The 16,573-nt window shown below is 39.7% G+C and overlaps 2 protein-coding genes across 7 annotated transcripts in view; one reads left to right on the top strand and one right to left on the bottom strand.

Moving 5' to 3' along the window:
* LOC139547598 (cTAGE family member 2-like) overlaps positions 1–6,580 on the bottom strand; it is a 35,402-nt gene extending 28,822 nt beyond the window's left edge. Inside the window, exons 1-13 of the mRNA XM_071356529.1 lie at positions 6,235–6,580; positions 5,056–5,178; positions 4,859–4,880; positions 4,634–4,722; positions 4,348–4,425; positions 3,391–3,489; positions 3,223–3,301; positions 3,003–3,061; positions 2,769–2,808; positions 2,571–2,661; positions 2,443–2,485; positions 2,234–2,269; positions 381–448 (exon numbers count right to left, since the gene is read on the bottom strand). Coding sequence (XP_071212630.1) covers positions 381–448; positions 2,234–2,269; positions 2,443–2,485; positions 2,571–2,661; positions 2,769–2,808; positions 3,003–3,061; positions 3,223–3,301; positions 3,391–3,489; positions 4,348–4,425; positions 4,634–4,722; positions 4,859–4,880; positions 5,056–5,178; positions 6,235–6,363 — 956 coding nt within the window. The 5' untranslated portion in view covers positions 6,364–6,580. The remainder of the gene's footprint in view (positions 1–380; positions 449–2,233; positions 2,270–2,442; positions 2,486–2,570; positions 2,662–2,768; positions 2,809–3,002; positions 3,062–3,222; positions 3,302–3,390; positions 3,490–4,347; positions 4,426–4,633; positions 4,723–4,858; positions 4,881–5,055; positions 5,179–6,234) is intronic.
* Positions 6,581–9,006: 2,426 nt separating this feature from the next.
* LOC139547600 (golgin subfamily A member 6-like protein 22) overlaps positions 9,007–16,573 on the top strand; it is a 39,987-nt gene continuing 32,420 nt past the window's right edge. For 2 of the 6 annotated variants that reach the window (XR_011669558.1, XR_011669559.1), the window contains exon 1: positions 9,007–10,059. The gene's annotated coding sequence lies outside the window, so the exon portion shown is untranslated. The remainder of the gene's footprint in view (positions 10,060–16,573) is intronic. The other 4 variants (XM_071356535.1, XM_071356536.1, XM_071356539.1 and 1 more) reach the window with 4 other exon arrangements.

Here is a 16,573-nt window from a genome sequence, read left to right on the forward strand (position 1 = left end):
AGCGTGGCATAAGCACTCAACTGACCACAAAAAGGGGTTGTGGTTGTAGCTTTTAGTGTCATAGAATGTAAATGACGTTTTAGGGTTAAGGATGGGATGAAATTCCTTTCTATAGGATCAATTCAGATGTACACTCATCAATAATCAGTTTTTCTTTCATTTTTTTTAAAGGAGACCGATCTCCTGCTGTAGTAGGAAGTAGAGTCTAGGGAGACAGGTATGTGGATGAAGACAGAGAGGAAGAACACGGACAGACGCCGAGTAGTGACTCGAACCCCCCGAAACCGTGGCAGCATGCACGGTCCAGAGTCGAGTTTTAGTACTCGACATGCCTCCGACACTAATCTATTTCAATAGAATTCATTGACTGTTGGACTCACCTCTGGCGGAGTAGCGCTGTCTCATTCTTCTCCATGGCCAGATCATGCTCGGCAGCAGAGGCTTTCAGCTAAAGACAATAAATGAATTACAGTACTACTTGAAAGTATGTGATCCCCTTGTTCAATTACAGATTATTTTAGTATTTACCATCAAATCTTAATTTAATCAGAATCAGTATTTTTGATCTGACAACAGGTTTATATTTGACAATACTATATGTTGGTGTAGAAGAAATCATGCGTGTAGTATACTTTTTTGTTTTTTTGTTTTTAAAGAAATGAGTGCAGGTGCAAAAATAAGTGAACCCCAAGTTGCATTGGTTAAATCAGTAGGTATGTAGAATAAGGTGGTAAATAATTGGGTACCAAATGAACCAATAAAAGGAGAGATCGTTAGGACAGAGTTTGGGCGGGACTATGATAATAGAGATAAGAAACCTGCTCAGTTTGGTGTTACCCATCCAGGTGAATACAAAGCACACCATGCCAAGAGGAAAGGAGATTTCAGAAGACATCAGGACGAGGGTAGTGAGAGCACATCAGTCTGGGAGAAGGCTATAAAATCATCTTAAAAAGATTTGAGCTCAGTCCACTGTGAGGCAAATCATTTACAAATGGAGAGCATTTAACATGACAGCAACTTGGCCTGGAAGTGGACGCCCTTCCAAAATATCCCCAAGAGCCACAAAACAATAATAAATCAGGTAAAAGCAAACCCAAACATAACATGTAGAGATTTGCAGACCTCCCTTTTTGCATCTCAAGTAACTGTGCATGCTTCAACAATAAGAAGAACACTGAATCCAAATGCCATTCATGGGGGGGTTGCTAGGAAGAAGCATCTGCTGTCAAAAAAGAACCAAACTGCCCGTCTTAACTTTGCCAGAGACCACCTGTACAAACCTGAATGTTTCTGGAAGTCCATTCTCTGGACCAATTAATAAAAATAAAAAAACTTGACCTTTTTGGTCACAATCAACACCGCTATGTTTGGCGAAAACCCAACACTGCCTACCACCAAAATAACTTTATCCCAACAGTCAAGCATGGTGGTGGGAATGTCAAGATCTGGGGCTGCTTTTCCTCCTCTGGATCTGGATGACTCCACATCATTAAGGGAACCATGGATTCTGAGGTATACCAGGAGATTCTTGAACAGAACGTCAGGCCATCAGTCAACGAGCTAAAGCTGGGACGAAAATGGTGCTTCCAACAAGACAACGACCCAAAGCATTCAAGCAAAACTACCAAAGAAGATGCATCAAGCAAAACTGGCTCACGAGAAAGAAGATGTGTGTTTTGGATTGGCCAAGTCAAAGTCCTGATCTAAATCCAATCGAGATGCTGTGGCAGGACCTGAAGCAGGCAGTTCATGCCAGACACCCCTCAAACCTCACTCAATTGGCTGAGTTCTGTAAGGAGGAGTGGGCAAAAATCCCTCAAAACAGATGTCAGAAACGGATTACTGGCTATAGGAGACGTTTACTCCAAGTTATCGCTGCTAATGGAGGTGCCACAAGCTATTGACTGAAGGAGTTCATATATTTTTGCACACATCAAATCTGAGTTTCTGTTAAATAAACCTCTTTTGTTAAATAAACAATGAAAATATATCATATTTTTTTGGTTTCTGTCACTTACTTGGAATGTTTTTATTACGACTTGGGGTTTAGATAAGGATTTTATATGTTTATTTTACAGCAAAATAATGAGCAGCCCTGTAGGATTCACATACATTCAAGCAGCACTGTATATCTTAGTGTACAGCAAGACACAGAGTAACTAGCAAAACGTAGCTAATAACACATTCGTGCAACTACAGTAGCTAACTTTAAAGTGAATGATCTCCTTACAGATATGGTCTGGATTTTATCTTGTAGCGTGTCAATCTGAGGAGAAAACAAAAATTGCATTAGAAATGTGTGCAAAGACATCCTTTCACATGTGACCCAATACCTGTGTTGATACTGGAGCTTATGGTTTGGTTTAAGTACTTCGTAGTTTAGCTTACTATTGAGCGGTTATGGATCAGTATTTGGCAGGCTGTCTTAGGCTTACTTACATGTTGCTTTTCCTCATGTTTGCCTTGAATCAGGGCTTTGGTCCTGTGAAAAGGCAAACACCAATGTACATGTCATGTGAATGAGAACAAATCCTAATATGATCAAACTAATATCAAAATCCACTTACAGCTCGTTTAGAGTCTGTCTATACATCTTCTCAGTGCTGTGGAGTTTTTGATGTAGAGCGGCATTCTTCTCTTCAAGCTGACAATTTGTGTCTGTTGCAAAGTAAACAGACATACATGTAAAGTAAAGAAAATATCAATACAGAATAAAGTGATTCTGGCTGGTGGGACATATGTTGTGTGTTTGTAACATAGCCTACCCCGAAGACCCTTGTTCACCTCCTCCAGTGTGGATTTGATCTGTAGAAGATTCTGCATTTTTAAGTGCTAGAGCCAGCAAACTACTGATCCATTGTAAAATATTATAGTATTTACAGTTTTGGGGTAAACTGAAAAGAGGGTCCTTTATGTAATCACACCCATTCTTTTCATCTACTTATTTCAGAAACTTAACCAAATGTCTCCTAGCTTACACAGACTATACATTAACTTACTAAGGTTGCATCCTTCATCACAGTGACCTCGATCTCAATGTTTTCCTCACTCTTGATATCTGTAACAAAGGTGATTATTTGATCAACAAATCAATGCACATTTAGTTGTAGATAACCCTGCATGCTTCTACCCTCGAACAATCCTGACAAGTAAGCTTAGTAGGTCGATAAACAGTTTGCAAACTTTTTATACGCTGATCAAACTGTGTGATTTACTCACCGGTAGATTGGGTGTTGGTGGCACTAGGTATCCTGGCATCCCCACCGTGATGCTCTTTAAGTGGTTCCATCAGTCCCCACTGTTGGGAGCCATAACATAAACCCCATTAAGATAGCTCTTTATCATCATACCAAACGAGTGAGTTTGATTGAGCAGTAATGGACTTACAACAGCTTTCAGTTTCTGTATGCGTTCAACACGCTCCTGGAGCTGTAGATGAAATGCCTCCATTTCTCCAGCTCTGATGTCCCATTGTTTCTTCATATCCTTGGGATAAAAGAGATGGGCTCAATGTTAACTGTGTGATAAACGTCTGACCATGACAATTAAACAAATTGATAAATGGACTATACTTTGACCGTGAGTTAATAGTTCAAATACATTTTCAGATGTTATTTGACTTTGCACCTATAGAACTCCATACATTTCCAGTAACTAAACATTAGTCAATGTCAGTCTATTAGACATGATGACACATTGGTCATACACTGTAGAGGGCAGGGAAACTAGTTAAAGGGGTTTAAGAATAAGAGTTGTCGTGGAAAATTGCAAGATGATGTTATAATGCTTGTATTACATTATAATAGTTGTTACATTCGACAGAATAGAGTATTGTGTGTGTTCCACTGAGGATGGGCCTCTATGAGATAGCACTGACAGAGAAGATTTACGATGTCTTTGGGTAATGAAGCCTAAAGAGCATTCCAGATAGTAAAGGTAATGTTTTCGTGCTATACCGTACCAGGGTGAGACGGATTCCAGTTTGGAGTTGGAGGGGGCCAGATACTGGTCTTTACAATGAGAACGGTTGGCACAGCAGTAACTGTTTGCTATGTTTTATAGATATCTTTCATACAAATCTTAACCTTTGTGAACTGTTCCTAAGATCTGTGGTTCGTCATGTAAGTTGAGAGGGGTGTATCTTAGCTATAAAACATCTTTGTATTTTTCTGTAGTCACTCTCAATGGTTTATTATAGATAGTGATTTGTTGAAAGTCAAAGGCTAAAGCTTAAAGCTTATTAAAGATGTAGTTTAAGTATAACTCTGACTGGTGTGTAGTTTGTAACTCTCCTCATTTGGTAAGGTAAGAAAGATGCCACCACCGAGTTCTCTGACTGCTTACCTCCAGCTCCTGACTATCCTCCTGAGAGGACTGCAGGCATGCCCGCAACCTTTTCACTGGCGCGTCATAGTCCTTCAACTAAAACCAACCAGATTTAGAACAGAAGTTACAATTATCATGGAAAAGTATATGTTACTGCAGGTATGCCCCCGACCTTTGCACCCGCGAGTCATAGTCCTTCAACTAAAACCAACCAGATTTAGAACAGAAGTTACAATGTTCATGGAAAAGTATATGTTATTCAAGTCCAGAATGTCGCAGGTCTGACTTAGCTTCTGAAACGTACCAGTATCTCCATTTCAGACAATTGAATCATTATGTCACATTTCTTTTTCGATAGCTGGGAGAGTTTCACGTTTAGCTGTGTCTCAGTCACTGGAGATACAGAGGGGAATATGAAATTAGTCTTGGTTCAGGCATGACTAAGGAGCTAAATTTACTGTATAAAATGTAAGTAAAAAAGCTTGCGTCTCCTCATCTGAGCTACTTAATGAAAGGTAGGAAAACTCACATAAACGTATCCTGCTTTTGATCTATAAGAAACAGAGACAAGGTAATGAGAACAACGTTCAAACATGGACTACATCATACATCATTAGAAGATCAATCAAACTGCAAAATGAGCCTTTCCCTCAATTCCTTTCATTTCCATAGGAAGTTGAAGTGTATGAAAGTTGTTGTAACATGGTAATAATACAAAAGGTTTACCGCAAGGACGGTCCTCCATAGGAATATAACACCAAAGAAAATCAGGGCAGCAGGGAGAGTGAGCTCCCATCCCACTCCAGGATGGGTTGCTCCAAACCATTCCTCTTCTAGAGAGAAGAGAAACTGGACAAACAAACAAATGTCACATTACCATTTATTATGGAATTCACATCAGATGGAATGGACTGTCAGTGAGGTAGAAAGGTAGATTACCATAAAGGATCTCTGTGGGTACTATTTACCAGTGGTGTAAAGTACTTTAAAAATGTACAAATCCCCCCAAAAACTACTCAAGTAGTACTTTAAAGTACTTTTACTTTTTAGCTGCACCAACGTGTTGGAGGAAACACTATTCAACTGACAACCGAAGTCAGCCTGCAGGTGCCCGGGCCCACCACTATAGCGAGATGTGCCAAGTAAAGCCTCCCCAAAACCCTGCCCTAACCCGCTGGGCCAATTGTGCACCGCCCAATGGGACTCCCGGTCATGGCCGGTAATGACACAGCCTGGTATCGAACCCCAGGCTGTAGAGATGCCGCAACACTGCGATGCAGTGTCTTAGATCGCTGCGCCTATGGGGAGGCCCTAAATAATGTACTTTTTATTTCATACATTTTCCCTGACACCCAAAAGTACTTGTTACATTTTGAATGCTTAGCAGGACAGGAAAATTGTCCAACTCATGCACTTATCAAGAGAACAGCCCTGGTCATCCCTACTGCCTCTGATGGCGGACTCACAAAACACATACACTTTGTTTGTAAAACTGTTGGAGTGTGCTCCTGGCTATCCGTAAAATAAAACAACAAGAAAATTGTGCCTTCTGGTTTTGTTAATACATACAATTTGAAATGATTTATAGGCTACATTTACTTTTGATACTTAAGTATATTTAAAACCAAAAACATTCATTTAAGTAGTATTTTACTGGATGACTTTCACTTTTACTTGATTTTCTATTAAGGTTTCTTAACTTTTATGTATGATAATTGGGTACTTTTTCCACCACTGCTATTTAACTACTCTTTCAACTAAAGCCATTTCACATTTGCATTAAGCTCCATAGACTACACCAGCCACAAGCCCTTCAAACTTCTACCATTATTAGCCTACTTCAATACAAGCAGGCACACATTATGTTCAGGAAATGTCCTTGTCTAGTTTTGTACTCAGGCCTACATCCTTTAGTCCTCCAAGAAAAAGCGCGAAGAAAATGGTAAATTGGTCAATCACTCCTTGGTCGGGCATCGTCATGGTGGGCCAAGGAGAACCAAACTCCGGTACACCTGCTTCTTCATACACATCCATATCGATGACTGAACCAAAATACACAAGAGTCTATTTTTTAACTGCATGCTTTGTGACGTCATAATAGAGACAATATCAAGCCGCGCCCCCTAGTTACTGTTGCGAGGTCTTTTTCTTCTTTTTTATTTTTTTTATTCACAATACAAAAATCTACTTACATTGCTACATCAAACATGTCTAACAAAACAAAGGTATTAACAAGAAAATACTCAAACATACAAAAAAGATCAATAAAATAATACTACAAATATTTTATTTTTGTGCAATTGTATTCACTCTGAAAAGATCTTATTATAATAATTCAGGAAGATGTTATTATTGTTGTTATTCACTAGGGTTAATGTTTTAATAAGATAATTCAATTAAATCAGAAAAATGTGTAATTTTATCATTGCAATAGTAACATATTATATCATTCATGTCAAAAACATAGGCAGTGTTCATAATGGTAAATAAGTATTTTGCAAGGTTTTCCCAAAATGCTGACAAATTTACATTCAAAGAACAAGTGAGACAGATTCTCACCTTTTTCGTAGAAAACGCAGATATTATCAATAGCCACAAATTTGGATATCATAGAATTACATGGACATATCTTATGTAAAATTTAGAAGTGCACTTCCTTAACTTTGTTTGGTATACAATAATTGTAAGGCCTTAACCATGTATTTTCCCAGACAATGTCAGGAATAAGCATGTTCCAGAAACAGATAATGGCGCACATAGATAGGGCAGCCGTGCTTCTAGCACCTAGGTAACTTTGCAGTATTTTATTTTTTTATTCCTCTCGGTGTAAGTTGGTTTTGTGAATGAAGAATTTGTCTTATATATTTATTACAACAAGATCTCTCAAGTAAGCCCATGCCTTCCAATCTGAGTTCTGGATAAACTTTGTGATCATTCCCTAAATTAAGATGAGTTTTCATAAGTGTAGTTAGACCACTTGGAACGGCTTTGATCACAGAAATAAACAATCTGAAAGGTATTGGAAACTCTTTCAATGTTATAAATTGTTCATATGTGAGAATATTACCCTTGTTGTCGAAAATATCAAGAACAAAGTTAACATTCCTCTCATGCCAGCTGGGGTAGAACAATTACTTATTCCTTACAGTTATGTCTGAATTATTCCACAAAAGAGCTTTATGTGGGGAAAAATTGTGCAGGAAACATATTTTCCAGGCCATTAAAGTTTGTTGGTGAAACCTAATTTAGCAGGTAATCTTTCAGGAATATAATTACATTTCAGTAAAAATTGAAGACCTCCCAATTTATTAAACACATTATTTGGAATGAAATACCATATTGAATCAGTATTGATCAAAACATTTTTCAACCAGTGTTATTTATGTCAACAAAATCCAACACTTCTAGACCGCCTTCAGCTCTTTTGTTAGAAAGGACAGATTTTTTTAGTTTGTGAGACTTATTTTTCCAGATGAAGTCAAGAAAGGTCTTATTAATCTCTTTACAAGTAGCTGGATTTACACATGACGACAATGAGGGGTACACAAAACGAGACAGTCCCTCTGCCTTGGACAGAAGTACTCTCCCAAGTATAGAAAGATCCCTTTGTAGCCAATTATTAAATATATTTTTAGTTCTCTTAATTTTAGGAGAGAAATTCAAATGTTGTCTAAGTGTTTTTTTGAGAGATGTATTCCTAAATGTTTAACACAGTCCTTTACAGGAATATTTTCTATTTCTTTATCATCAGAGTCAAATAAACATAAGATTTCACATTTAGAAACATTCAGCATTAATCCTGATGCAATAGAAAATGCAGTTATAGTATTAAGAGCATGGGCGACCTGGTCTTTGTCTCTTAAGAAAATAGTAGTATCATCAGCCAGTTGGGAGATTTTGATTTCTTTGTTTAAAATGGTTAAGCCATACAAATTTGCATTATTCAGAATATCTAGAGATAGAAGTTCCACAACCAAAATGAGTAAAAATTGCGAAATTGTGCCTCCCTGTCGTACACTTCTGTTGATACTGAATCTTTTGGAAGTATTAGGGATTAGTAACACAGAACTCTTTATATCTTTGTAAAACATGCGAATTACTTTAATAACATTTTCACCAAATCCCAAAAGTTTAAGAGACCTAAAGAGAAATTCATGTTCAATTGTGTCAAAGGCTTTATAGAAGTCCAAAAATAGGACAACCGCATCTGAGTCAATTGCATCTGAATAATCTATATGGTCCAAGACTAAACGAATGTTAGAGTTTATGTGACGGCCCTTCATAAATCCTGTTTGAGTCTCACTTATAATGGTATCTATTCCTTTCTTTAATCTTTTGGCATAAACCAGAGCAATCAATTTGTCATCAACATTTAATAAAGTAATTGGTCTCCAATTGTCAATGAGAGAAGGGTCTTTATCGGGCTTCGGAATCAATGAAATAAGGCCCTGTTTCATAGTGGAGACCATTTCCCCATTTTTAATGCAATCTTGAAACATATTGAAAATCGGGTCTTCTAGTAACTCCCAAAACTGTCTATAGAATTCAACTGACAGGCCATCAGGGCCAGGTGATTTCCCTTTTTTCATTGAATTCAGAGCTCTCTAATTTCTTCAATAGGCTCTGCATTATACCGCCTCCAACGTTCTAATTTACTTCCGATCGGGTTGATGACTTCCGGAGCGAGTTCTGCTATTGTTTTTATCATTAGCTTACTAGCTATCATCGATGCATTTCTGACTGAAATAGTTCGCAATGACTACGTTTAAATTACAGCCCCGCGAAGGAGGTGCTAATGAACATTGTTCAGTGCCTCTGTGTTCAGTTTCTTCCAAATCCATCGTTTCCCGGTCGATGTAGAGCTCAGAAAACGGTGGTTGGTGGCAGTACGTCTGACAACTTTGCAGTCACCAAACACACAAATGTGTGTAGTACACATTTCGTCGAGGGAGGGAAAAATTGGGGGAAAAATTGGGGGGCGACAATACCTAAAAAGAGGTTTTGTTCCTACTGTCTTTGCGTGGAACTGGCACATTAAAAAGAGACCTGGTGTTTGGGAAAGAAGACTGAACCTCCTGCTCCGACTGAGGGGGATGAAGAACAACAAGGTGCGCTGCCAATGGACTGTGCCGTCTCTGATCCGGTCCAGAGCATGGGCCAAGCCAGTGTAAATGTACATGTGCTTATTTTCTAGCAGCAAAATAATCATTTGTTTATCTACGACATGTATCAATCGTTTGTGTGGAGCTTGTATTGGCTTTAATTAGGCAATGAGTAACAGGGGTGGGGGAAAGAAATCAAGTAAACACAGAATAGCCAGAATGCAAGATTGAATACAATGTCAGAGATGTGTAATTGATTAACTGAACTGTTGAACATTTGCTGAAATATATATATTTTTAAACAAATCTATTCTACTGTAGATTTCTTCACAAGAACATCAATACTTATTTTTCATAAAACCACTAAACTTGGCACCCATGCAGGGGATCCATTCAGGTGCGAGATAAGACACTTCTGCAGGTAGTGGTAAAAATAAATGTGGTCAACCTTCTCTCTTATAGTTTTTGAAACCTGTAGATCTTTATATATCCTTTCAACTAGGATGTCCTTCTGTGCACAGATGACAAAGTCACACCAGCTACAACCTGTGAGAAGGATTTGACCTTGCACCTGCCAGTAGGAAGCATGAGATCTCTTCAACTTCAGCTCTCCCTTCTGTATCTTCAGGTAAGGGCAGTCAACATAACTTGGAACATTTGGGCACTTGACCTCTAAGAGTCCAAAGTGTGGTCTCACACTGGGATCAAATATGATGCCGTCTGGAGAGGATCCTAACCACGGAGCATCTGGGTGCACTACGAAGCCACACGGAAAGAAGTTAACATTCTTCAGTGTGAAGTACTCCTGTACAGCCACTGGCTTCATGGCGAGCCCCCTCTTCATCTCCATGGTCTGCATACCAGACCCCTTGAACATTCGCTCAGCTAGGTGGTCAGCTGAGGTCTCTCCCTGGACATGGCAAACCTCTCGGAAACGAGAGGATGTTATTCTCATTTTCCTGAGCTGATGCCATTCCAGGCTGCTGCTCTGCTCCCTTGTAGCAACCTGGATTTTTTAGTAGCTTGTAAATTCAGGGAAATCAAGTGATGATCAGAAAAGGGAGCCAAATGATGATCTACATCTATAACAAATTGTAACAAAAAAGGGGAAATTAGGAATAAATCTATTCTAGATTTAAGTGACATAGTTTTGTTGGTCCAGGTATAACCCTTAGCATCCGGATTGAAATAACGCCAGGCATCCTCAACACAGAGATCCTTGCATAATGTAATGATAATGTAACTATTTTGAGGGTTTTGACTCGTTCTAGGAGGAAAACGATCAGCAGATGCATCAGGTGTTTCATTAAAATCCCCTGAAATAATTAGAAAAGCCTCTGAGTATTTGTTGCTTAAATCCTGTACTTTCCTGGTAAATTGGGTAAAAAGGGTCTTATTAGGAGCATGTGAGTTATGTCCGTATACATTACAGATGATGAAAATAGCATTTTCAAGTTTAACAGTTACTATGACCCATCTGCCGTCTTGTGAAGATGTGGATTCTAGAATGTCACCTTTACACTTGTGAATAAGTGTCAAAACACCAGCAGAATGATTTGATCCATGACTGAAATAGGCCATTTCTCCCCATTGTGCTTTCCAAAAATTCAAATCACTTTCACCCGAATGAGTTTCCTGAAGAAGGACAAAATCTGCGTTACTGTGTTTACAGTATAAAAATAAAGCTTTCTTTTTTGTAGGATTTCTCAAACCCCTAGTATTCAGACTAACAATATTGAGTGAATTGAAAACGAACTCCTGCATTAAAAAAGAAAGAACTACAAAATACACAAGACTATTTTTTAACTGCATGCTTTGTTACTTCAATATAGAGCCATTATCAAGCCGCGCCCCTTAGTTACTGTTGTGAAGTCCGACACGTTTTTTTTTCTTCCAGCAAAGCGCATTTCCGCATTGAAATGGATTGTAACGGTGCGTAGAGTGATGGGTGTGGAGTCAGGTGCAGAGAGCAGAGGATTCGGAAAAACACTTTATTCCGTACAATAACCGCGCACAAAGGGGGTGACGCCGAACACAGGCGTAAACACTCCAAAAAAATTTACTACGCTGGCACATATGCTGTACAGCGGACAATCCAAAAACAGAGACACTCCTATACCAAATACAGCAAAACAATCCCGCACGAACACAGGCGGGCTAACTGAACTTAAATAACCCCAACCCAAAAACCCCAAACAAGGAACAGGTGAAACCAATTAGACCCAACAAAACGAAAAGGGAAAAAGGGATCGGTAGCAGCTAGTAGATCGGCGACGACGACCGCCGAGCGCCACCCGAACGGGAAGGGGAGCCACCTTCGGTGATATTCGTGACATGGATGGAAGGCCTACGGGTCAAAATGATCTCAAACTGTGTTGACACAGATGATAAAATTAAACCCATTGTCAAGGAATGATGGGCTCTTGATTGACAAGCTGACGCACCAACTATTGTATCATAGGCCTAATTATTATAATTCTTTAGCCAGCAGCTGAAGGTTCTGATTACAAAAATAACAAAGGCAGAGCTTAGGGCCTAAAACACTTTATTATTTAGTCATTTACTCATATTCAAAACCATAAGAGGATCATAACTAGCCTAATTTCAAAAACATCAGGGAATAGGCCTACAGAATATAAAGTAGCCTATCTAAGATCTTTTGTTTTAGCTCTTCAACAGTTGATCTTAGACAGTAGCCTAAGCCCACATCCCTAATTTAATTTAGTTTGGCTAGTTAGTTTTAATTTGGAAACACTCAATTCATTTAAAAAATGTAATTATTTATTTGTCATCTCCTATACACAACCCTCCCATGCAAATTAATAACAGGTAGGCCTAAATATGTTTATTCTTAACTGCATACAAAATTAGTTCCAACAACCAACTCAGTAACATAGGCCTACAAGTGCTCAACAAGTGCTCAGCATAAAATCTTGAGTGGTATGAACACACATCAGATAGGAATCAAATGTATAGGCCTAACAGTCCGTAAGGGACCAGACACCAGAGCATCTGTATTTAAACGTGCCCTCTTTAATAGGCAATTAACTTCAGTTTTTATGTTAAACCCAATGGATGCCTTTATGGATTTAAGTCAAACACTTATTATACTGTGTGACGAAGCAGACTCAATGAGTCTCTGTTGTTACTAAAGCACATTGTTGAATTTCACTTATATGGTTGGGTCTCCTTCTTATTTCCCTATAGGATATATATTTAGTCATTCGTTTCCCCAAAGTAGGCTTATACATCTTTTTTTTTCTTTTTTTTAACAATAGTTTTTTTTAAATGCCATTATCATGAGTATTTACCCTGCACAAATCTAATGTGTTGGGGAAATGTTGTTCTTGTTCTTCTCGTACTTGAGTGAAACATTTAAATACATTAATTTACCCGTATGCAATCCTCCAAGATAAGTTTATGCAAGATAAGTTTACACCCGCAACACTCACGAGAAAGAGGATTTGTTCTGATTTTCATAAATTAGTATAGGCCTACATTTCCCTTTGTTTTGTAGACTAATTCGCGCCTCTCGCTGAATGGACATCTATTCGTCCACTCTTGTCCTTCTCGTGCTTCTGCACAAAGCATTCAAGTAAACCATCTACGGCTGTTAAAATGTCCAGATGTTTTGGTTTCTTGGGCAGCTCAGGTCCCTAAAGACAGTCTGGGTTGCAAAGTGAGGACAAATCGACCTTCACGTCGGGGTTTCCCGTCGCCAAAATAGCCCTGGAGACCTAGAAAATAGACTTCATCATAGCCTACCATTTGGCTTTGGTAAATGATGGGTTATGTGGCTTCCATGGAGGTCTTGGCAGGTAAGCCCCATGGAGTTGTATCTTACCTAATGGCAACAGAGCAGAAACCTGCATACAAAGGCATTTTTAAAGAGTTGGATGATATCTAATGAGACCTACCATATAAATTACATAAAACACGTGTCCAGGAGCACGTGATGCCGCGGAGCTGAGCAGACGTTGACAAACCGAGCTCTTCAAAGTTATTCTATTATTACCTAAATAACAACGTTGAAACAATATTCTAACATCGGCTGATAAATCGTCAAGTACTTACCTTCCCAAAGAGCCATGGACCGCCGACCGAGAGGCAAGAAGAACGACCAAAACGTTGTTGATTCCCAAGATAACGATAACGCTAGCAAGATTAGCATTAGCCCTCATATCTCAAACGACAGTCCCAGACTGTTGCTCTCGGCCTCTTGCGAGCCTGCCGACATGCTGGCTACTCTCCTCCGGGAAATTCAAGATGGTAACAAAGGTCTTTCTATGAAAATCGATAAGAGAACGGCTGAACTCCATTCTTCCATTGACGACCTGAAATCCTCCATGAATGATCTCCTTTTGAGAACGACTGAGGCAGAGCTGCGCATTAGCACAGTTGAAGACACCATCGCTCGACATGACCAGGTCTTGATACAACTGCAAAAGGACAATGTCTACCTCAAAAACAAGGTAGATCAGATGGAGAACCAGAGCAGACGTAGTAATATCCGTGTGGTGGGATTGAAAGAGGACAGCGAGGGCCGTGACCCGGTCCGTTTTTTCACTCAATGGATCCCGGATGCCCTAGGCACAATCAACTTCACCAAGCCACTGGAAATCGAACGCGCCCACAGAACATCAGCGCCGAAACCCCGGCCAGATGAGCCCCCACGGGCCGTCCTGATCAGGTTCCTCCGTTTCCAAGACAGAGAGAAGGTACTGCAACTCGCAAGAGCCAAAGGGGACATAACCATTGATGGCAAGAGGGTCAGCCTTTTCCCGGATATGAGCGCGGATCTCGCAAGACGTCGCAAGCTGTTCAGACCTGCCGCCAAAGCACTGAAGGAGAAGAACATCATCGGCTACCTCATCCACCCTGCGCGGATGAAAGTTCAGTACAAAGGCCGAAGCCATCTCTTCAACACACCGGGAGAAGTGTACACTTTTCTCAAAGAACTGAGCAACGTCTGAGCCAGGACGGTCTCTTTGGGGCAGTTTGTTTGTTTTCTCTTATCCGGACTGAACCGCTGATATCCTCCGGTCGCTATAATTGATTTGTACATTTTCAACTAACCGTATCTTTCCGGGGTGAGTTCTATTACATCTACAGGAGAGTATATTTTGGTTTAGTCCATATCACTGGGCGAAGCAAATAAGTGGGTTTAGGCCCACTGCTTTCCCCCTCATTTATGTTAATCTTTTGAAAAGAGACTCAAGCAGCCCTTACCGTGGGCAGTTAATATTCAGCCATAAAAATGTCTATTCACAACGTTTGTTTTCAATTTAGAGAGCTCGCAGGTTTTAGTTTACGCCAAGGTTTAGCTAGTAAGAGCAAGATGGAAAGCGAGCAGCAACGTATCTCTACAAGTGTATTCATGTTTGATTGTTGGGATTGTGGTTTTAGTCTAACAATCGGGGTGGGTGGGATTCTTTATTTTTTTTCCCTTTTTTCTATGTTTATCGTTTCCTTCCTAAAGAGACACATAGGTCACTTCTGTGTTCAAACCAAAGTTGAAACATTTCCTAACTATCTACATATGATAGATTTCCATTCAGTTACATATTTGAAACCCAACTATGCTTAATCCACTAAAATATGTCACATTCAACGTAAAAGGTCTTAACAGCCCGATTAAAAGGAAGAGAGTCTATACATACCTTAAGAAATTAAAGGCTGACATTGTGTTTTTACAAGAAACACATCTTACAGCCAGTGAACACAAGAAATTGAAGAGGGAATGGGTAGGACAAGTTTTTGCGTCCTCTTTTAACTCCAAAGCAAGAGGAACTGCAATTTTGATAAGTAGACACATCCCCTTCTGCGTCAACAACACCATCTCTGATCCCTCTGGCAGGTTTGTTTTGGTGCAGGGGCATATGTTTTCAGAGTCTTGGACCCTATTGAATATCTATGCTCCTAACTTTGATGACCATATGTTTATTCAGAATGTCTTCCTTCAGGTTGCTCAAGCACCACCAGGATGGTTACTGGTTGGAGGAGATTTTAATTTTTGTTTAGATACAGTTCTTGATAGGTCCTCTGATAAACCCTCACTTCCTACCAAAGCCAGCAAGCTCACCATGTCATTCATGAAAGATCTCAATTTACTAGACATCTGGAGACAGTTGCACCCACAAGATAGGGACTACTCTTTTTATTCACACCCACACAAGACACACACACGCATAGATAACTTTTTAATATCGACACAACTGTTTCATAGAGTGTTAGATGTCGAGTATCTCCCCAGATTGCTTAGTGACCATTCTCCCCTGGTATTATCAATCTCCATTCCTACCAAGGTAAATGGAGCATATAGATGGAGACTAAATTCTACACTCCTAAAGCAACCTGAATTTTGTGCATTCATCAAAGAGCAGATCAATATTTTCACTTTGACAAACAAACCCTCCGCTCCTGACAGTTTCATTCTTTGGGACACATTGAAGGCCTATCTGAGGGGACAGATCATTTCCTATACTAAAGGGCTGAAGAGAAAACACGGTGCGGAACTGAGTGCCCTTGAATCTGAAATCTCAGAGCTAGAGAAAACCTACCAAAGAGGCCCGACTAAAGATCTATACAGGCTTTTGGTAAATAAAAAACTGAAATATAATATTCTGAACACATATCAAGCGGAGAGGGCCATCACTAAATCAAAACAGCGTGATTACGAGCTTGGAGAGAAAGCTCACAAAGTATTGGCATGGCAACTGAAAGCAGAGGAAAGTAAGAGGACAATTAATGCTATAGAAACTCTTACTAATGAGATATCTTTCGACCCTACTGAAATTAATAATACTTTTAAGAAATACTATGAAGACCTCTACACTTCCCAATCAAGCGATGATCTATCAGAGATCGACTCCTTTCTCTCCTCTCTCAACCTCCCATGCCTGTCAGGGGAAGACAGCGAGCGCCTGAGTGAACACTTCTCAGTTCCTGAGCTGTTGGAGGCCATTAAATCCTTACCTTCTAATAAATCTCCTGGGGAGGATGGCTTCCCTCCAGAGTTCTATAAAGAATTTAGGGAGCTGTTGGTCCCCTACCTTATGGAGGTACTTAAAAAAGCCAGGGAAGACAACTACTTTCCAGAGTCTTTCTCTCAAGCAGTGATTACTGTAATCCACAAGAAAGGG

The sequence above is a fragment of the Salvelinus alpinus genome, chromosome 21 (genome assembly GCF_045679555.1).
Source record: "Salvelinus alpinus chromosome 21, SLU_Salpinus.1, whole genome shotgun sequence".
Lineage (NCBI taxonomy): Eukaryota > Metazoa > Chordata > Actinopteri > Salmoniformes > Salmonidae > Salvelinus > Salvelinus alpinus.